Here is a 22,304-nt window from a genome sequence, read left to right on the forward strand (position 1 = left end):
CACCCAAAAATCAGAACCATCTTATGCACTGTCAAGCACATCAACTTAATGGCAGGACACAAGAATGCTTGGGCCCTGATCATGAGTATCACCTTTATTTCTCATCTCAGTGGGACTGCATTTGGCTCTTAGGCAAACAAGATATTTTTCTTTTTAAAGCAATTACGTTAAGAGGTACACAGAGACAAGCCGAGAAAACGTGAAGGAGGAAAAACAAATATAAACACAATTTGATTGCCAGGTTGACTGTGCTGCAGTACACCCCCTGTTTTTGTCCCTTTTATGTGCTCCTTTGCTCCTCTGCAACACTGTGGGAAAATGAGATGGGGTTCACATTTTTGCACAATAATAATAATAATAATAATAAAAAAATCAGAATACCATCTGCACTAACAATAAATAATATTTGATTAGTAGCCTTGCAATAGTCCAGAATATCCATTATGAACCTGTTTACTTACGTGTGAACATCTTGAAGAGAGGAAGGAGGATCGCAGCCCAGATAAGCCTCATTAATAAAGCAGTACTCAAGCAGAGCCCTGAAGCATAGGTCCTGGAAAGGAATTATGATTTTAGAACATATAGGGTGAATGCATTTTATTACAACCAGTCTGATGAGAGAGAGAGAGAGAGAAAAAAAAAAAGTTAAGAGGTCACTCACCCTAATGAGAATGTGGGGGTTTCCAACAATTAAAAGCAGAGCTTTGGGTCGAGTGATGGCCACATTGAAGCGTTTTGGGTTGGCCAGGAAGCCAAGCGTACTCTTTAGATCATCACTCTGTAGTGACTCACTAGAGCGCACCTATATTATAGAAGAATTATATGGATTAAATGCCATGACAGTGAACATAAAATATGTAAATGTTACGGGTTTACGTTTGGGCACAAGGTTGAACTAAATCTACAACCATATACACCTGCCCGTTCCCTTAGGTCCGCCAATCAGCAGCTCCTTAAGGTACCGAAAACTAAGTATAAATCTAAAGGTGATCGTGCTTTTGCTGTAGTTGCTCCAAAGTTGTGGAATGATCTACCCTTGCATGTTAGGCAGGCCTCTTCTCTCTCTGAATTTAAAAGTCTTCTTAAAACATATTTATTCACTGAAGCCTTTGGCATTGATTAGAGGGGTTGACTCAATTTGTTTTAACATGTTTCAATTTATTTTAGTTTTTTTTTAGTTATTTATTTTATCTTATCTCATTTTAATTTTCTTTACTTATGCTTTTAGCATGTACAGCACTTCGTGAACTCTGGTTTTATGTTAAAGTGCTTTATAAATAAAGGTGGTATGGTATGGTAAATCAGCATGTCTGCTTATTCATTAAAAAATAAATTTAAAAAACTCAATAAATAAACAGGGGCTTCAGTATAGTGGAAATTTTACATGGTACAGGTTTAATTTGTGTATTCACTATTTAAATCCTGTGTAATTTGAGGTTAAAGGATATACACATTCAGTGGCCACTTCATTAGTTGCACCTTGCTAGTAACCTGTTGCATCACCACCAGTCTGAACAATTAATACAAAGTAGGATGATCTATGCTTTTGTTGTTTACACCAAAATCTAAACCCAACCATCCAAATGACAATTAAAAAAAAACAAAAAACCCCACCCATGTCTGCCACTTGGATTAACCCAAAGAAGAAATAATAATAATAATAATAATAGTTATATCAAAGTCAAACTCAACTTTGATATAATTTGATATATAATTATATCAAAGTTTATATAATTTTGCTATCATTTATATAAAATGATAGCAAAATTAATATCAAAATACTGCACATATTTTGATATTTGATAACACAGATGCATGTTAAAAAATAAAATAAAAATCAAACAGCTAGCCTTTTACTTAGAGGAAAATACAGTCCAATATTTCTACCTGTAATTAAAAGCATGTTTTTGCCTACCGTAGACAAAATGATGACCAGAAACTCTTGTCCTTGGAACTCCTCCACAGAGCCCACTTTGATGTCCGACAGGCCCACCTTCCCCAGCAGGACACGAATCTTCTCACACTGGTGAGGAAAGCCAGAAGAGTTTAGGGTCTACAGGAGTGCAGTTGGCCAGTTTTAAGTTGAAAAGCCATTAGGACTAACAGTTTGAATTGTGCAAATTGTTGGTTTTTTTTCTGTCTAATAAAATAGTAAAAGAAAAAAAACATTACAGTGATGAATCGTAAACTCATACTTGTTTTTTGTAGGGGGCAATAACGCCAATGTCAGAGGCATGGACAGGATTGTAGAGCTTCTTTGCCAGTTGACAGCAGTATAGCATGACCTGTACAGCTTCTACTGGGTTAAACCATGATGGGTTGTTACCTTCTCTCATTTCTGTGCCCTAGAGAAAGAAAGGGGGGGGGGGGGGGGAGAGAACATGCAACAAAATAAAAATGCAAGCTAGCAATCCCAACAAAGTGTCATATAACGTTCCTCAGTAAAGGAACCTATCACTTTCATTACCCTGACTCCATGAAAAAGAAGTGGGAAGCTTTTTTTGGGCAGATTTTTCCACTGGCACAGGGAGTCCACAATAGGCCTGGGTCCTTTACAGCACAGTTCTCCCTGATAGAAGAGCTTTGAAGGCAGTGTGAGCAAGGCCTCATGAGAACGATAGTTGTAGACCAGCTTAGTTACCTGTTGTTGTAATGAAACAGCACTCCTGTGATTATCATGTAGACTGAAAATATACTGACAGATTCCAGTCAAGTTCATTTATCATTAGATCTGCACTGTATCTTAAAACTTTTATCTTTACACATTGTAATATGATGCATTTCTGCAAAAAAAAAAACAAAAAAAAAACAACAACTTAAAAATGCTCAACAGCATAAACACCTTTATGTAGAACACTAACCAGCTTAGGATTGTAGCCCCAGTCCTGTCTGGAGTACAGAGGGTTGGCCATCAGCCTCTCCAACAAAGACACCCCAAAGCCAAAGGCACTGGCTATCTTAGACTTCACAAGCGGACCCAACTGACAGGGGTCTCCAGCTAAAACAATCTAAATAAGGTATTTTTTTTAAAAACAACAACAAAAAGAGTAATTGTTAATAAAGGTCAGTTCAGTCATGGCCAAAAAGTAAAGTAAGTACACAAAAATATGTGGAAAATTAGTTTAACCAGTCATCAAATTCACCCCAACCCTGAGATTTTCTAGTGTCTGACAACACTCAAGTCAGGCAGGTCCATTGTTTAATCCACACAGTATTTCCAGTAGTAAGAAGACGCTCGCGGGGCTACATATGTGAAACAGACAACATCTGAACCCGATTCTCCCAGAGCTCATATGTAAAAACCCACTAAGGTCTTAATGAAATCAGTACATGTGTATTTGTGCTAACCTGTCCATCTCTCTCTGACACAACGCTCATCGGGATCAGGGACTCTGGCTCAGTGGCTTGACCGGCTTCATCCAGAAACAGATGAGTAAAGTGTCCAACTCTGAAGATTATTAAAGGGTTAGTAAACAAGGACTAAAGTGGGAGAAAAACTGATTAACTTCTCTCTACTATAACCCATGTCTTACGGTAGGCCTATATTATGGAACATGCCAGCACTGGAGCAGGTGCTGACCACAATCCTGTGGAAAGCAGCTTGACGAATGTCCTCTCCTGCCCTGGAGTACACTCTCAGCACTTCTGGGATAGACTACGGGGAGGAGTGGAGAGAAAAAAAATAAAGAAATAAAAATCTAAATCTGAAATAGTCAAACACATTAGCCTAAATACTATATTAAATAATATTAAATACCTCATTCTGTCTACAGGACGCATTAACACGGGCCATACTCGCAGCATGCAGGAAGCCACTGTTATGCAGGCGGATGCAGATGAGGTCAGCAGCACTGTTGGAGGGGGTACATACAAGTACCCGACTACTGGGCATAAAGTAGTAAACCTGGATGTGGAAAAGATTAAACCTCATACAAGCAATGGGAATCAAACAGCCATCATTTGCAAATGAGAGTCTAAAAAAGACTGAGTGCTAAGGATTTTTATTCACTTTGTCATAAAAATTAATTAATTAATTAAAAAAAATAAATAAATACTGGCGGCAGCAGCGGCCAGTGGTACCCCTCAGCCTCCTAGTAGATGCACCTAGGGTACAAATTTAAATAAGAAAAAAAAGAAAAAAAGAAAAAAAACCTACGTTGCCTTGTTCTCACATGTTACTGCATTCACAAGATTTTTTTAGAAAACGTGACCTCTGACCTCCAACCTTGAGGCCATGGTCACTGACATTCAAATTCATCAAGATTTTTAGTAGATACACCTATGGTATCAATTTGAAACTGCTATGTCAATTTATTGAGTTATCGAACTCACAAACTTGGGTGTCAACGCTGCCTGCTCACCCACCAGGCAGGGTAACAACAATTCTATCTATTGACAATCCAGACTTAAACCTAAATACCAATGGACAAAACGTAAAAATGAGTACAGCCACAGTGTGAATAAGAGTGGCACTTACAAAATTATATTTTTCTATGTATTCATGTGACTATATTGCATTGAGTATGTGCACCTGGAGTATGGCCTCTATAATGGTGATCGTCTTTCCAGTGCCTGGAGGTCCAAAGAGCACATACGGAAGGGGCCGGCACTCCCCTGCTAGGATCCTCTTCACTGCCTCCTTCTGAGGGGGGTTCAGGTCTGGGTTAAAGAAGTTCCCTTCGGTGGGGATGGGTTTAGATGTTGGTGCACAATCTAGATACAATTACACATTTGTTAATGATGATGCTGGTGACGTTATCAGTCAAAACACAGACAAAATCAATATGATACTGAAAATATCTGTACCTTTAGTCTGTGTGCCTTTTGACTTCATGTCAATGGTAATGCCTGACACTTTTCCATTTTCAGTGGCTGGTGCCTGTTTTTTTTGGTTTTTTTTAAACATATTTACATTTGATTAAAAGCTTTAAATTTAATCAAGTAATGTCTTACTGTCACCCCCCCATATTGTGCCCTACCGTTTTGTCATCTAGTTTATCCATCCATTTTCCAGTCCACTGAGGGGTCCGGGGTGTCACTCTGGAGGGGAAGAGAACTGCCCGACAATTTTAAAAACTGCTTTTAAAGTTAGTCATAAATGCTTGGGTATTCTGTAATCAATATGTAGCTATGGAGAAATAAAACAAGCTTTGTGTTTCTTTTTACAAAATGTTTGAAGGCATCTGAACAAGCTGTCGCTGCAGTACATCCTGTGTCAAGACAAGTCAAACAGCACCCTCTAGTGCCACTTTTGTGGCCCTGACAATGTGTGTCATACTAAAGATGAGTTTTCAAGCAGTTACTCTTGTTTTCCCTCTGTTTAGCCTTTTTCTGTTTTTCGATACATATTACACAAAATATAATTTCATTACATCAAAATATATTTTTATATAAAATTATTTAAAAGAAAATGAGTCTGGAATGTAGACTCACAGTAATTTAGATTGAACTTACTTTCCCCGAAGTGTTTTGTCTGTTCAAGTGCACTGTGACACCGCCTCATCGTCAATCTGAATAAACAAACATCAAAAACATTAAAAGGTAAACAAAAAACCCTGAGGCACAGCAACTATGAAACTGTTTTCAGGTGAAAGACAAATTTGAAATGTGAAGTAATAAATTAATTATGATATTAGGATTCTACTCATTTTCTCACCTGTTGTAAGAGAACTCAACATCTAGTGGCTCTCCGAGGTAGCTGCGCTGAAAGTCTGAGTTCACTCGCAAACTCACATCCTCATCATTGATCTGTGTAACAACTGAGCATTAGACTAACATAAAATTAAGTATTTTTTGAAAATATGCTTTACAATAAGAAATATCTCCATACCTCTGTGACGTAGCTAATGTACTCCATTACCATGCCATCACTTTGTGGCTTCTTTAGTATTATTCTGTCCCCTGAAAAGGAAGCTTGTCAACCTTCTTCTTTTGTTGAACAGTAACAATAAAGCAACAATAATGATGAAAGGCGCTTAAGGCCACCTTACCTATATAGAGATTAGGTCTGCCTTCGGCCAAACCCGGGACCTCGAGGTGCAGGTAGACAGCCCCTTTCCTGAGAAGCGCTCCGCTGATAGAGAATTCTCTCAGTTCCCTTTCTGCATTCAACTCTTCCAGCCACAGAAGGACTGAGAAACGCGACTGCATGTTTGACGGGGACAGCACCTGAGCAAAATGCAAAAACTTACTGTTTCACTTCATGCAAATTCTGATTTTCTATTTTCAATAGGGCACAAGACACCAGCCACCTGAGGCAGTTCCTAACATTTTACATCACATTACATACTTACTCAAGATCCACAGTTTGTTATTTTACTGATTCAGAAAGTGAAATTATTGTCAGCCAACCATAAACAACACCTCGGAATCATGTAAAAATCTAATGTTTTTTGTCATTATTTTTCAGGACCAGATTAACTTGACCACAGGCAAGCTCACCTCTCCAAGGCAAGGCTCAACAACCAGGACATCACTCTGGGCTTCCACACAGTCTCTTAGAGCTTGAGGCACAGGGTAGTTGGGTAGAAATTGTGGCAACCGTCGATTAGCAAGCCTAGAAGAGTGACAGTCAGCCTTACACAGCAAGTAGCAAGGGTTTGTTGTGAAACTTAATTTAGGGGGGGGGGAAATAATTATGCCCACCAATAATCCCCCACATGATCAGAATCATTGGAATCAGCTCTTTCGATACCTTGGTGTTATTTTCGGAGCAGCTACTGTGATCACGTGAGAAGATTTCGCTGCCACTGGGCGACTATCAGTAGGAGCGTAGGGCACAGAGGGCTGAAGCACATCTTCACATTCACTGCGCACGGTGACCTCCAGGCGCCTCCCGATGGTGAAAGAAGAGAAGTGCAGCAGTAGCAGCTCAGCACAAGTTCCCAGGCTCCTTGAGAAATTTCCCAAACAAAATTCAACTGTACATAAAAATCATAACAACAAAGGCCCAATAGAGACACACGACACCTCCAACGGTGAAACTCTAATAAATTGTTAACCAGTAAATCCAAAGTGAGATTAAGCAAAGTTCTTCTTTCTCATACATTACCCATATTAGTGATTGTATTATTTTTATCATTGTTTTGATATGAGGAATAAAAACAAAACTTACTTTGCCTCGCAGGCTACAACAACTGGCAGTCTCTCTCCAGGTAAAATATCCAACTCGCTTTCCTGTCTTCTTAGACCAGGGGAATGGACCGCCTCCTTCTGCGCATCGCCATTATCTTTGTCTCCATCTTTTACTTGGATTTCTGAAGACTTGACAGGGTTTTCTTGCAGCTGCTGCCCTTTTTGCCTCAGTGACGTCAATCCTTTAACACTAACCAGAGTGAACTGTTCTTCTGAGTCCCAGCCAGCAAAGTCGCAGTGTGTAAACTTGTGGGTCTCTGAACCTTTATTTCTGTTAAGAGAAAGATGAAGACACTAAAACGCAATCCTACTGAATACTAATTAAAATCGCATTTTCTCAATAATATATAGTCCACAGTTCTCTGAAAGTTTGTGATGCAGTAGCACAATTTGCTGTGATTAAGCACTCATTTCCCCTTCTAAAAGGATGTGCACAGGGAGCATTTTGTGCTGATCAATGCTGACCTCTATCTCCAAGAGACTACATCATTTGTTTTGTTTTCAAGTTATGTGCCCTTATAAATAGTGCCAACATGCTTGCTCTGTCTGCTGTGGTTCCCATTTAGGTTGCCTCTGGAAAATTAGTTTCATTTAATTTATGCTCATATGAACACGTGGAAAAAGTATTACAATGTTTTTACTCTCAATGACATTTATCAAACAAAAGAGCAAAGTAGCTGCACTTTCACTTTTGACAGGTACAAAAGCAGAATTAAATCAGTGCTTTTAATAAGATGTACATAAATTTTAAAGAGATTTCATTTTGAGTGCTCTTAAGATTTTATTTCTTCCCTGATTAACTTACTGTATCCAGAGCACCAGCTCTCGCGTCTCCCCAGTCATCAGTTCCCCAAACTGTCCGTAGTCTGTTACATTCAGCCCTCCTTTATCTTCTAAGATGCTCTTCAGCTCAGCCTCTCTGAGAGGTGTAGCAGAAAGATTTGCACTGCAATAAGAATAAAAAATACACTCATTATGATTAACTATCTATCAATCTGTCAATCCTTTCCGTCTCCGGGTGAGCTTTCCCGTGTTCAGTCAAATTAAGCCGCAGGCGCCACTCCTGGTGGTACCCTTCCGTCAATCAGCTTTGCAACCATACTCCCCCCGGAACCCAAAGACTTTGGTTTCCCGGACGCTGCCCGGCGGGTAATGGGAATAACACCGCCGGATCGCTAGCTGATGATTGCTCAATGAAGTTATTTTTCAAGCAGAAACTGTAAAAAGCAAACCCACAAAATATACAGTCATCACTTCAAGCTTAAAAACTGTAGCTGATACCTCTGAGAGAAGGGTGCCATGCAAAGAGCCCTCCAGCTATAGAGTGACTGACTGCTCTCCACCATTATCAGCTTAACCAAATCTCCTACTAAAGGCTCGTAATGGGCAGGGAGCAGGAGAGAGTCCAAGTTGAAGAAAACACTGTCATCCACCACTCCACTACGACCATAGATACTGGTCACACGCACCTACAGAAAGGAGGTGAAAATGACAAATGGGGGGGGGTTTTACAAAGTTTTACCATTGCAAATAATTGAGCAGAAAAGTAAAGTACAACTAAATGGACTCCAATAAAATAAGCATGTATTGCATTTTAAAAAACAATGATACGATTACTTGGTCTAGGCGGCAATAGCGTAAAGGGACCACAGAATGAGCCTTGGTAGTCCACTGGTTAGGATTGATAAAATATTTTGCTTGGACCCAGTCTCCTTTCATTGGCTCGTAACCTGCGAGAAGACAGAAACGTAAACCTTCAGCAGATTGAAAGCATGGTCTTTAAAGATCATGCTTTAATGATCATGCTTGGTTAAATCAGTCCAAAATACTGGCTGGGGCTGAATGACCAAGAATGGGTGTAGCAAAGCATCACGGGTGGAAGAAGCTTTTAGCATGTAACGTGAAGTGGGAGGTACCTTCCCAAAGACTGTGGCATGGGAAGTATGTGGTTTGATTTATGTAGCCACCATCTCCATCAAATGATGTGACCATGCCAACAAGAGGCCGCAGCTGCATAATGTCAGCTTCTAAGGAGGTTTTTCCTCCATCCTCCCAAGCGTCTGCACTCTTCTCCACCTAAAGGACATGGTTCAACAAAGCTCACTGTGAATGCCTTATTGGAGGGAACAACAAACAAGTTCTCAATAGAAACAACTTCACACTACGAAATAAACAGAAATTTAAGCTGTTGATCACATGAAGCACAGGCTCCTCACCCTTAAAGCTTTCCATCCCCCTTCGGAACCATCTCTTACTGCTATACAGTTGACCAGGTCTCCTTCTTTCAGTGGCACGCCACCCAAGACCTCACCACTAGTGAAGTAGATGGCATCGTTGATCATGCCATAGTCAAGACACAGCTGGGTTATCACCTGGCCCCTCAGGTGGCGAATGTCTTCCCTACCTGGTCAAGAAAAAAAAATGCAAACCAAACTTGACTAATCTAATGTGTTAGTATTCTGCTATCAGCAATACACACAATTAAGCTGACCAAACTTTTACCTTGACGTGGTTTGAAGTAATATTGCATTTACCTGATTCATGGGAGAAAATGTCTCCTTCCACTTCGACTGTCCTCCACAGTGGAGAAACCAGCTTGGACAGCACACAACGCACCGCAGTAAGCATATCTGCAAAATGCTAGCTCACGCAGCTAGCTACCCGCACTAAGAAAACAGGACACAGGAGATCTGCTCTTAATCGCCCAGTGGCAGCTTAATCCACCTAAGAGCAGGCTGTACGTTTGGCGTTGTTACACTTAACTCGCTAACAGACTATTAATCGAACACACAACTGAGTGAAGTCATAAAGTTGAATAAGTTATCAATGTCTGCTAATTAGCTGGGGCAGGAAAGTTAACAAGTTCACACGTCGCAGGAAAAGTTAGCTAAAAGCTACCTCACTTTAAAAGCCCGCAAATAGAAAACAATTGAAAACATTATTAAACAAATAAAGGTAGTGAGAATATGTTAATAATAAATTAGTTAGTGACATTAAACTAATTTTCAAATGTCTGATTCGAGACCTGTTGGCTCTTCCACCCTGAAGATCCGTGACACTTTGGAGGTACGCAGGGACGCTCGGTCACGGCTAGTTTTAAGAAGGGCGGCGCTAGGAGAGAGAGGGTAGATTTAACCAAACGGGGGCGCTGTAAAGTACACAGTAAGCAGGTGATAGGAGGAGTGAGAAGAGAAGGAAAGACTGCCGGGTCTGCACGCTTTTTTTTTTTTTTAACTTTATTTATCACATTATAGACATACAGTCAAGTAAAACAGGGATCACATAAAAGATAACATTGTGGTAGTACAATGAGGAACAGAAAGAGTGACAAAGACAGTAAGACAAAAGTGAGTACAAAAAATAAAATAAATCAAGGGGAACATAAATAAACAAAAGTTTGCAAGAGCCAAAATCAAGTTAGCAGTTTCAATCGGTTATAGATGTTAACAGTCTTGAGAGCCTTAGTGTTTTTTGATGAGGAGATTGTCCTTATATATTGTGCAAGTTCCATTTTTAATACAAGAAGTTCAGGCTTTCTGCCGAGGACTTTGCTTTTGTGTATATGAAATTTTGCCAAAAATAAAACCAAATTTATAAAAAAGAAAGCATCATTGTCCTTGTCTTTAAAATTATAATAGCCAAAGATAACATCCTTATAGTACAGTTGAAGATTAGGGAGAACAAAGTCAGTAATAAACTTGTGGAAATCCTTCCAGAATTTACACGTAAATTTACATGACCAAAACAGATGAGAAACTGTTTCAGGTTGCTCTTGACAGAAGGTACAATTTACATTTATTTCAGCCATACATTTGGACAAATATTGTTTGGTAGGGTAAAACTTATGAATCAACTTAAAAGAAATCTCTTTAATTTTGTTTGTCAAGAAAAACCTTTGTGGTAAAGTCCAAACTTTTTTCCATTCAATATCTGTTACAAAATTGGCCCAATAAAATATGGCTGATGGAACAGAGACCATTGCATCCTGAAAGAGAGATCTTATTTTGGTATTTATAGACTTATGAGAGGAAAAGCAAACATTGCCAAGAGAAGAATGTAACACATCCGGGGGAGTGACCTGTAGTGGAGCACTGTGGGAGCATCTGTGTAACATGGACAGACCAGATGGGATGGCATCGAACACTATTGAGAATTCTTTAGGCGTTATCGGTACATTGTATCTCCTGAGGAACTCAGAGTAATTATAAAAGAGTCCATCTTCTCTAAATAACTGACTAACCAAGATTATTCCATTATTAAACCAGTTATTTAAAAAAAGGGTTTTATTTTTATAATTAATATTGCAGTTATTCCAAATAAAACAGTTTTGTGGAGAGGAAAGTGAGAAAGTTTCAGTGGTATTTTTGGAATACTGTAATTGCAGAGCAGTAGGAAGTTAAGGCTGCCTAAATTAGAGAACACATGATGTGAGATAAAGTTCCAGATAGAAGTGGGATTTCTTAAATACTTTTTAATCCAGTTTATTTTAAAGGTGTTGTTAAGAGCACCGAAATCAATAAAATTTATGCCTCCTTTATCATATGAATTTAAAGCTACTGATTTACGTAAGTAGTGAGTTTTATTTTTCCATAAAAAATTGTATAATAATTTGTTAATTGACTTACAGGTTGTATTATCAACATGTAGTGACTGGGCAGCATAGGTTAGACGGGAGATACCTTCAGCCTTCGATAGCAGAACTCTACCCTTCAATGACAGGTCTCGCTGTAGCCAATGATTAAAAAGGGTCTACAGCCTTAAAGGCCGCATTTTAAGGCCGATTACGTCACAGTGGCGCGCCGAAGGCTGTCCCAATTCAAAGGCTGCTCGAAATGCGGCCCTCAAATGTGTCCTTCATTTCCCTGAATTTAAGGCTGTGGCAGTGTAGACTTCGTGGCCCAACATATCCCACAATTCATAGCGCGGCAGTCGGTGTGGATAATTTTGCCGCAGATGGCAGAAGCGGAGCGGCCGAAGAGTAAACTGTGAAAAGTAAGTACTAAATATTATGTCACTTATTTATGTGCAAATGTTTAATAATGAGGAACATTAAAACATTACTGTTGGCCACATGTCGGCAAACTTATTTGCCATTAGCGATGTTTGTACGTTCAGCTTTTACTTGCTTTCAAAGCCTTTAAAATATAATAATACAATAGTCGACCTTAATCTTACAGAGAATGTAATGATTTTGTGGATAATTAAAGTCAGTCATATATCCACAAACACAACAAGCTGAAAGTCAGTGATGCTGCTCGGTTTGCAGTCCTGAATATCACGGCACAAGCAGGATCCACTGCACTGTTAATGTTAGCTATGTTATATTGCTGCCTCTGTTCGGTGGTGTCGAGCCAAACGGACTTTAACGTGTGTTTGAACGAGCTGACGGTTCACTCGTTAAGCTGAAAGAAAGATGCTTTAATCACAGGAGTCACACATGTGCCCACTGTACCATCTGGGAACTCTTCTTGTTTAGCACTCGTAATAACACAAACACTAAATCCTCCTGTTTTGTAGCAGTGTATACACCTGAGACTGTCACCTGTCTGTCCTGCACTCTCTCTCTGTTTCTTTCTCTCTGATTGTGGAATAAAAGTATGAACATGTATTTATAAGTTACACTTGTGTTTGAATCCTGCAGCTTATCACACATTTGATTTCCATGTGTGACAACTGAGCAGCATGATGATTGTGAAGATCCTGCTGGGTGTCTTGTATCTCTCAGGTTGGCATTTGGCTGCTGCTATTTTGGGGGTTTTTTGGGAGCCAAGAGTGACCAGAAGGACCCTCCTGCTCCACCAGGCCCAGGATCCTCCAGCAGCCACTGGGCCCAGGATCCTCCAGCAGCCACTAGGCCCAGGATCCTCCAGCAGCCACCGGGCCCAGGCTCTTCCAGCAGCCACCGGGCCCAGGCTCTTCCAGCAGCCACTAGGCCCAGGATCCTCCTGCTCCACCAGGCCCAGGATCCTCCAGCAGCCACTGGGCCCAGGCTCTTCCAGCAGCCACCGGGCCCAGGCTCTTCCAGCAGCCACTAGGCCCAGGATCCTCCTGCTCCACCAGGCCCAGGATCCTCCAGCAGCCACCGGGCCCAGGCTCTTCCAGCAGCCACCGGGCCCAGGCTCTTCCAGCAGCCACTAGGCCCAGGATCCTCCTGCTCCACCAGGCCCAGGATCCTCCAGCAGCCACTGGGCCCAGGCTCCTCTAGCAAGGCACCAACAAGTAAATCGACAGTGACTTCAACGGGCCATCACAAGGAAATACCAATCTCATCATTTTCAAAATGCCGCCTAAAAAAGCAAACCCAGGAGTTGAAGAGGAGTTGGAGGAGATTAGGAAATCGCTTACTTTCATGTCTGATGAACTGAGCAAAGTGGCTAAACAACAAGGTATGCTACATGACCTAATGGATGAAATAAAACAACTAAAAAACCTCATAAAGGACAAGGACAAGAAAATAGACGACTTGGAACGGCGAATCGAGGACCTTGAACAATACACAAGAATGGATGATTTAGTCATAAGTGGACTGGAGACGCAACACCGAACCTACGCCAGCTGGTGGAGGTAAAGACGGTGAAGATGCCCCGGTAGAGGAGCTGCAAACGCTTGAACAGCAAGTGATAAAATTCCTTCAAACGAAGAATGTAAGTATTCAGAGCCATCATATTGCAGCATGCCACACGCTCCCCAGAAAAGACAGTAAAACAAAGCCATCAATCATTCTTCGGTTTGTGAGTCGCAAAACAAAGATTGAGTTACTGAAACAGGGTAAGAAGCTAAAAGGGACTGGTGTGTATTTAAATGCCTGTCTTGCTGAAATTGCAAGACAGGCACGCAGCCTGAGAAAACAAAATAAGATACAAGCGACATGGACGAGGAACTGCAAAGTAATGATAAGACTAAATGGCAATCCCGAAGAAGTTGTGATGATAAGAGAACTCAAAGACTTAGAGCAATATAAATAATCAGGAATCTGCTATGGAATCTATTGGAAAAGTGACGATTGGATAATGAACAATGGGTATGGAAAGTGTTTCTGGCCTTACGGCTCAAAAACAATGGAAACAACAACAACAAAAACACATAAATGACAAGTTTGGACACAGATTATAGGTTTCCATTCAGAGATATTGAAGAGGAGGAATTTGATTATGAGAAGGACTGTCAAGGTGGTTATTTTGCCACACACACTGAGAAAACGAACTTCAAAACGTTTAACTATGCAGAGCACAACATGCATGACCCTGAAAGTAACATTGACCCAGATACCCACTTCTACAATAACACCAATAATACTTGTGAGTACTATACAGATGACCAATTCAATATGAATATTAAAATGGCAAATGCATTGTCGGTCATACATTTCAATAGTAGAAGCCTGTATAAAAAATGTTTAAAATTACAGAATGTTTAAGTAAGTTAAAAAAGTTTAATATAATTGCAATATCAGAAACATGGCTCGATAATGAGAAAGTTAGTGAAATGGGACTGGAAGGATACGAATTATTTACAATGAACAGGGTGAATAAAAAAGGAGGCGGTGTTGCTTTATATGTAGATAAAGTTTTGAAATGTAGTCTGATTGAATGTATGTCAAGCACCATAGATAACGTTTTGGAATGTGTCACTATTGAAATCTATGTTGAAAAAGCTAACAATATAATTATAAGTTGCATCTATAGGACACCAGGTTCATGCCTTGAGATATTCAATGAAAAACTTGCTGCTATGTTTAGCAACTTAAATGATAAAAAAGTGCAAATAATTTGTGGTGATTTTAATATAGATTTGCTAAACCCAAATGGACATCAGAAAACAACAGATTTCATCAATACAATGTATAGTAACTCCCTTTTCCCTGTCATTATAAAACCAAGTAGAATAACAACTGATACAGCTACATCGATAGATAATATATTCACAAATAAAATTGACCATGAAATAGTAGGTGGACTTCTTATAACTGATATAAGCGATCATCTTCCTGTTTTTGCAATTTTTCAAAATTATTTTGGGATTAAAACGAAACAAAAGAATCAAATATTTGATATGATACGACATAGAACAACAAGAGCCATTGCTGCCCTCCAGGTGGACTTAAAGGAACACAATTGGAATGAGGTTTTTGCAAATGAAGATTCAAATAGTGCATATGATGCACTCTTATCAACAGTAATTTCACTATATGAAAAAGCATTGTCCTTTAATGAAGATCACTAGAAAGCATCACAGATCAAATAAGCCATGGATCACAAAGGGGATAGAAGATGCATGTAAAAAGAAAAATAATCTATATAAGGGATTCATAAAACAGAGGACAAAAGATGCTGAAATAAAGTACAAGTTATATAAAAATAGATTAGTAAATATTATAAGAACAAGTAAGAAAGAATATTACCACAAATTATTGGAGCAAAGTAGAAGTAACACACAAGAAACGTGGAGGATATTAAACAGTATAATCAAAAAGGGCTCAAAAAATAAGAATTATCCAGATTATTTTAAAAAAGATAAAGATATTGTGCTTGATAAAACTAAAGACATTGCAAATGAATTTAATGATTTCTTTGTAAATGTTGGCTTTAATTTAGCAAAAGAAATTCCAGAGTCAAGAAATAATAACGACCTGAATAAACATATTACTCAGAATGTGTCCTCCATGTTTATTGGTGCTATAACTCATAGAGAAATAATTAACATTGTGAAGACATTTAAAAATAAAAAGTCCACTGACTGTTTTGGTATTGACATGATATTAGTTAAAAGTATTATAGAATATATAGTGCAACCTTTCGCATACATTTGTAATCTGTCCTTTCAAACTGGTGTGTTTCCCTCACAAATGAAAATAGCAAAAGTTATTCCAATCCATAAAAACGGAGAGAGATGTCAGTTTACCAATTATAGGCCAATATCACTACTCCCACAGTTCTCAAAAATTTTATAGAAAAGTTATTTGTTAATAGACTTGATAAATATATTGAGAAGCATAATCTCCTAAGTGATAACCAATATGGCTTTAGAGTGAAAAGGTCCACTTCGATGGCAGTGATGGAACTTGTTGAAGGGATATCGAATGCTATAGATAATAAGGAATATACTGTTGGTGTTTTTATAGACTTAAAAAAGGCGTTTGATACAATTGATCATTCTATATTAATGAATAAACTAGAGAGATATGGCATAAGAGGGATAGCATACAAGTGGATGAAAAGTTACCTGGATGAAAGATATCAATATGTCGAATTCAATAATGTAAAATCTAAGCAGTTGAAGGTAACTTGTGGTGTTCCTCAGGGCTCTGTGCTGGGCCCTAAATTATTTATATTATATATAAATGACATATGTAGCATTTCCAAACTGTTAAAATGTGTATTGTTTGCTGATGATACCAATCTGTACTGCTCAGGTTAAAAACCTAGAACAGCTTCTGACTACAGCGGAAAAGGAGTTAAATATATTAAAAAACTGGTTTGATGTAAATAAGTTATCATTAAATATAAAGAAAACAAAATTGATTATTTTTGGCACTAGACAAATGAAAACTGTATCTAAAATAAGGGTTAATGGAATTGAAATTGAAAGAGTGTACGAAAATAAATTTCTTGGAGTGATAATTGATGATAAGCTGAGTTGGAAGTCTCATATAAACCATGTGAAAACAAAAATGTCAAAAACCATTGCTATTCTCTATAAAACAAAGCATGTCCTGAACAAAAAATCATTATACACACTTTATTGTACTCTGTTTCTTCCATATATGACTTACTGTCTGGAGATATGGGGTAATGCATATAAAACGAACACTCTTCCTATTTTCAAGTTACAAAAAAGAGCTATAAGAATTATAAACCAATCAAACTATATAGAACCAACTAACATTTTGTTTATTAATCTGAATACCCTGAAATTTTATGATTTAGTTGAATATAAAATGGCACAGATAATGTATAAAGCACAAAATAACTTGCTTTGCCCCAGTACTCAGAAGCTGTTCAAAGTCAGAGAGAGTCAATATGACTTAAGGGGAACAGATTTCTTTAAAAAAAACAAGATAAGGACAAATATAAAGCAGAGATGTGTTTCTGTTAGAGGAGTTAACCTGTGGAATAGTTATGACAGTGATTTTAAAAAGGTGTAGTTCATTTTCCTTGTTTAAAAATATGTTTTAAAATAGAGTATTAGAAAAATATATAAATCAAGAATGAAAAGAGCAAAAAAAAAAAACCCTCTTGATTCTTTTGCTTTGATGTAGTTACTTATCTAAGGTGGAAAGTTGTTTTTTTTTTCATGTTTGTTTGTTTGTTTGTTTGTTTTTGTTTTTGCTTTGTTTTATTATTTGCTTCGAGCCCTGTGTACAGGAGCTGCATGCAAAAAGATATTTTGTTAAAAGGGTTGGCGTAATAAGCAAATGCTTCAGCCAATACCTTTTGATTAGCCTTGTCTCATGCTTTCTTGCTTTGTGGTAGATTTTTGTTCTGTTTTCACTGAGATATTTGAATGCTAATCAATAAAAAAAAAAATCAAAATCAAAACTGCAAGTGTCCAGAGTGAGGACAGACTGAGGGACCCACTGCTGCACATCATCTGTGAGGTTTTGCACCCCTGATGATCCACCAGGACAAACTCAGCAGTGTGTGAGGAAGAGGAGGAGGAAGAGCCAGCAGCAGCTGACAGATGGAGAGAATAGACAGACTGTTCCCTGTTTGTGAAGGACTGCTAGAAAGGTTTAAAATAACTAACTGTCTGTCCTGAATCAGTCTTATTAGGTAATGTTCAAATAAGTTTATCATTCCAGTGTTTTCAGTGTGGGAGAAAGTACTCAGGGCCTTAACGTTAAACACTATGAAATGCAGCAACAAGTTTAATGTTCAGAAACATAAAGTATGTATCAGCAGCAGAATGGAGCTAAAAATAAATGTTTGTTTCAGTTCTATGAAGCTTTGAGTATTTTGGATTAGTAGCACTGCTGTGTTTGTTGCATCATATTGCTGTAATTGTTTATATGCTTTATATATTCTGAGGTAAGTTGATCTATAGTGTTACATCATATTCTATAAGGATGTTGTGTTTGTTTACTTTCTGCCCAGTTTGACCCATTTAGCAGAAGACAGCCTATTTAAAGCTCTGATATCTATTCTGTATGACTTAAAGCAGTTATGACATGGTATGATTTTCTCACCCAATAAAGGAATATTTAATATATCAGTCTACTCTTCATTCTATCAGACACAGTTATCACAGCTCGTACATTTGCTTTTTACACATATATGTAAGTATTGAGCCAAATTTAGTAATGTCAACATACTGAAGAAACAACATTTGTCTCTTAATACATCTATATATACACTGTCAAAGATACTTGAGTATCTTTGAGTGAAGATTTAAGGTGATAGGACATATGAATAGCTGCAACTTGGATCTTTACTGAAGCTCAGTATTTGACACAGAGTTCACTCACATGAATTTCACTCACATGTGCTGTACCAGTGTACCTGCACATGTGATGTGACAATAGAAGTGATTTGATTTGTGAGTTCAAACTCACTGCTGTAATAACTAATAATGATTAATATAATAACTATAATATTGGCCATCTCATATTTACACTGACTTTAGTCTCATGAACAACATTAACTATTTGTTATTTACTAGCTAATCTTAAATGACTGTTCAGTAAAGATATGAAGCCCAACAATCATGTTTTACAGTCCTGTGGTCTCAGCCTCAGATACTTATTAAATCACACAAAGCTCGTGTAGAAACAAACAAATGAACAAAATATGTTCTCCTTCATTTCTGTCAACCACAGGTTTCCAGCTATCATGGTTGCTAGGCAACCTGGGCAGCGCGACTGAGGCTAGACCGTCCCATTTCACAAGCCTCACACTTCCGGCCTTAGCGGTCTTTGAGTACGCGGCCCTTGAGGACCGTTGAGGCTGCGTACTTTAAGGCTGCAGACCCTGAATTGGGATACAGCCTCTGTCTCCAAATTTGCAAGATGGCAGCCTCCACAAGCGGGGTATTTTGGCTTCATTTTTGCACAATGGTAGGAGGCGGGGTCGCGTCGTCCATGTTTTCTACAGTCAATGGCTGTGTCCCAATTCAGGGGCTGTGTCCCAATTCAGGGTCTGCACGCATGAACTACGCATTTTAAGTGCGATTACGTCACCGCCACGCGACGACGGCTGTCCCAATTCGAAGTGTACTTCAAATGCATACTCCAAATGCGCCGTCGATTTCCCCAAATATCAAGCGTGGTCCGGTGCACGCTTCCCATATATCCCACAATTGATAGCACGGCGGTGGGTGTGGATAATTTTGCCGCAAAATACGGCAGAAGGGAGCCCCCGAAGAGTGAACTGTCAAAAGTAAGTATTGAATATGATGTCACCTATTTATGTGCGAATGTTTAATAACGAAGAACATTAAAACATTGCTGTTGGCCACATATCAGCAAAGTTATGTGACATTAGTGATGTTTGTAACTTGTTTAACTTGGGTTTAAAGCCTCTACACACACACACACACACACACACACACACACACACACACACACACATATATATATATATATATATATATATATATATATATATATATATATATATGTCAGTGGCTTCTATCTCCTCCTTTGGCCAGCCTATCCAGCACATAACAGCAGGGTGCAAGATGCTAGCAGGCAAGGCATACATGGAACGCCATAACCAAGTGGCCGGCATAGTGTACAGGAACATCTGTGCCGAGTATAACCTGGAAGTCCCGAGGTCAAAATGGGAGATGCCCCCAAGGGTGGTGAAGAATGACCGAACTAAGATCCTGTGGGACTTCCAGATACAGACGGACAAAATGGTGGTGGCTAACCAACCGGACATAGTGGTGGTAGACAAACAGAAGAAGACGGCCGTAGTGATCGATGTAGCGGTTCCGAATGACAGCAATATCAGGAAGAAGGAACACGAGAAGCTGGAGAAATACCAAGGGCTCAGAGAAGAGCTCGAGAGGATGTGGAGGGTGAAGGTAATGGTGGTCCCCGTGGTAATCGGAGCACTAGGTGCGGTGACTCCCAAGCTAGGCGAGTGGCTCCAGCAGATCCCGGGAACAACATCGGAGATCTCTGTCCAGAAGAGCGCAGTCCTGGGAACAGCTAAGATACTGCGCAGGACCCTCAAGCTCCCAGGCCTCTGGTAGAGGACCCGAGCTTGAAGGATAAACCGCCCGCAGGGGCGTGCTGGGTGTTTTATATATATATATATATAGATAGATAGATAGATAGATAGATAGATAGATAGATAGATAGATAGATAGATAGATAGATAGATAGATAGATACATATCATATCATAATAATCTGACAATACTATGATATTGGCCATATTATATTTACATTACCACAGTGAGATGGCTTTAGTGAACATGAACAACAAGAGCTAATTGTTATTTACTAACTACTCTTGAAATGACTGTTCAGTACAGAAATGAAGCCCAACTATCATGTTTTCCAGTCCTGTGGTCTCAGCCTCAGATACTCAACTAATCAAAGTGATGTCATGACAAAAATGAATGACCAACAAAACATTTTTTCTCCTTCATTTCTGTCACACAAAGCTGTATGAGACGTTTCTCGCGGTTAGTATCATGGTTCCTAGGCAACCTGAACAGCGCTACGAAGGCTAGACCGTCCCATTTCACAAGCCTCTCACTTCCGCACTACGTAGTACGCGTAGTGCGCGTACTTCAAGCGTGCAGACCCTGAATTGGGACACAGCCATACGCGTTTGAAGTACACTTCGAATTGGGACAGCCGTCGTCGCGTGGCGGTGACGTAATCGCACTCAAAATGCGTACTTCAAGCGTGCGGTCTCTTAATTGGGACACAGCCGATATTTACTGATTTCGAAATCCAATACTTGTTTCTTTCAGACTCGTGAACCATGAACAGATGCCTCTAAGATTTGTAATGAGTAGTTATTTAGTTACTGCTTACTCTGCCTAACTCCTTGGTTCAGAAACACCTGCTGTCAAAAGGGAAATTGCATAGTGCCCTCTGGCGGTCAAAGTATCAAAAATCGACTCTCATAACATGGTTGAAGGGTATGGAAGCCACTAAAAAAAAGGATCCATAACTCAAAATTTCGAGTTATTTTCTCAAAATTCCGAGTTATTTTCTCGAAATTTCGAGCACACCATCCGCTCCGAGCTCCCTGACCTGCACTCAATCTACAGCAGGCGGTGCTGGACCAAGGCCAGGAAGATCGTGAAGGACCTCAGCCATCCCAACAACGGACTGTTCTGTCTGTTGAGGTCTGGAAAGCGATTCCGCTCCCTGAAGACCAACACAGAGAGACTGAAGAGGAGCTTCTTCCCGCAGGCGATACGGTCTCTCAATCACACCACCACACAGTACTGACCCACACATACAGTTCTTACACACAGGGGACATTCTGGACATTGTTTTCACTTCATCACTTAAATCACTTTAAGCATATTTGCACTGCACAAGACATAATGTGGATTGCACAACACTGGACATTATATTCTTCATTTCCAGTTAATACTTGTACAGCTGCTGTTATTGTGTATATATATATATTTATATTTCTTCATACATTCTTATATAGTTCTATACTGTGTATTGTGTATTTTGTTGTAGTTATTTTATTTTTTTTAACTTTAATTTATATATTTTATCTTATTCTTTCCCAGTTAAATTTACCTTTCATTCTAATTTGTGTTGTACAGTTATTTCATTTTTAACTTTAATTTTTATATTTTATTTTATTCCTTCCTAGTTAAATTTACCCTTTTTAATTTTCATATTTATTTCCTATCTTATTCATAGCCTTTTCTTTTTTTCTTTAGGTCACGAGCAGTTGTCTAAGCATTTCACTGCATATCGTACTGTGTATGACTGTGTACGTGACAAATAAAATTTGAATTTGATTTAATTTGAATTTGAAATTCTTGGTCCCAGCTTTTACCACAAGAGGGCAGCGGTGGTGTTTTTTGTACACAAGACGTCCCACAGGCTGCACAACAGAGTGCAAATGAGGCCAAGGGAAGTATCACATCAGATAATCTCAGAGTATGTGTTGTTATAAGTGGACACTACTAAACTTTGTTTAGTGACAACAAAATGCCATGCGAAATTATGCCAACTACGTGAGA

General features: G+C 39.0%; 1 protein-coding gene across 1 annotated transcript; it reads right to left on the bottom strand.

Moving 5' to 3' along the window:
* Nucleotides 1-79: 79 nt before the first annotated feature.
* Nucleotides 80-10,239, bottom strand: mov10l1 (Mov10 like RNA helicase 1). The gene is made up of 27 exons (XM_085282708.1): nt 10,160-10,239; nt 9,669-9,800; nt 9,351-9,538; nt 9,051-9,210; nt 8,752-8,864; nt 8,416-8,603; nt 7,940-8,080; nt 7,115-7,405; nt 6,695-6,892; nt 6,442-6,556; nt 5,991-6,168; nt 5,831-5,901; nt 5,657-5,748; nt 5,455-5,510; nt 4,980-5,056; nt 4,807-4,879; nt 4,532-4,713; nt 3,758-3,904; nt 3,534-3,655; nt 3,349-3,448; nt 2,862-3,008; nt 2,468-2,641; nt 2,196-2,345; nt 1,916-2,023; nt 662-802; nt 462-553; nt 80-308 (listed from the first exon to the last, which is right to left on the bottom strand). Exons 2-27 carry the CDS (start codon nt 9,760-9,762, stop codon nt 281-283), a joined length of 3,426 nt encoding a protein of 1,141 aa, XP_085138834.1. The 5' UTR covers nt 9,763-9,800; nt 10,160-10,239; the 3' UTR covers nt 80-280.
* Nucleotides 10,240-22,304: the final 12,065 nt, after the last annotated feature.

Source organism: Mchenga conophoros, linkage group LG7 (genome assembly GCF_057382185.1).
Source record: "Mchenga conophoros isolate Kocher_MC1m ecotype Shallow Benthic linkage group LG7, M_conophoros_male_GT1.1, whole genome shotgun sequence".
In the NCBI taxonomy this organism is placed as follows: domain Eukaryota; kingdom Metazoa; phylum Chordata; class Actinopteri; order Cichliformes; family Cichlidae; genus Mchenga; species Mchenga conophoros.

What these genes read in the sequence shown, in the direction of transcription:
- mov10l1 (XM_085282708.1), bottom strand. Translation starts at nt 9,762, where the DNA reads ATGCTTACTGCGGTGCGTTGTGTGCTGTCCAAGCTGGTTTCTCCACTG. An exon ending in ATGGCACCCTTCTCTCAGAG is followed by an intron (nt 8,081 to 8,415) that starts GTATCAGCTACA and finishes TTCTTATTGCAG; the next exon opens with TGCAAATCTTTCTGCTACAC. An exon ending in TTCTTTTTCATGGAGTCAGG is followed by an intron (nt 2,346 to 2,467) that starts GTAATGAAAGTG and finishes TTCTTTCTCTAG; the next exon opens with GGCACAGAAATGAGAGAAGG.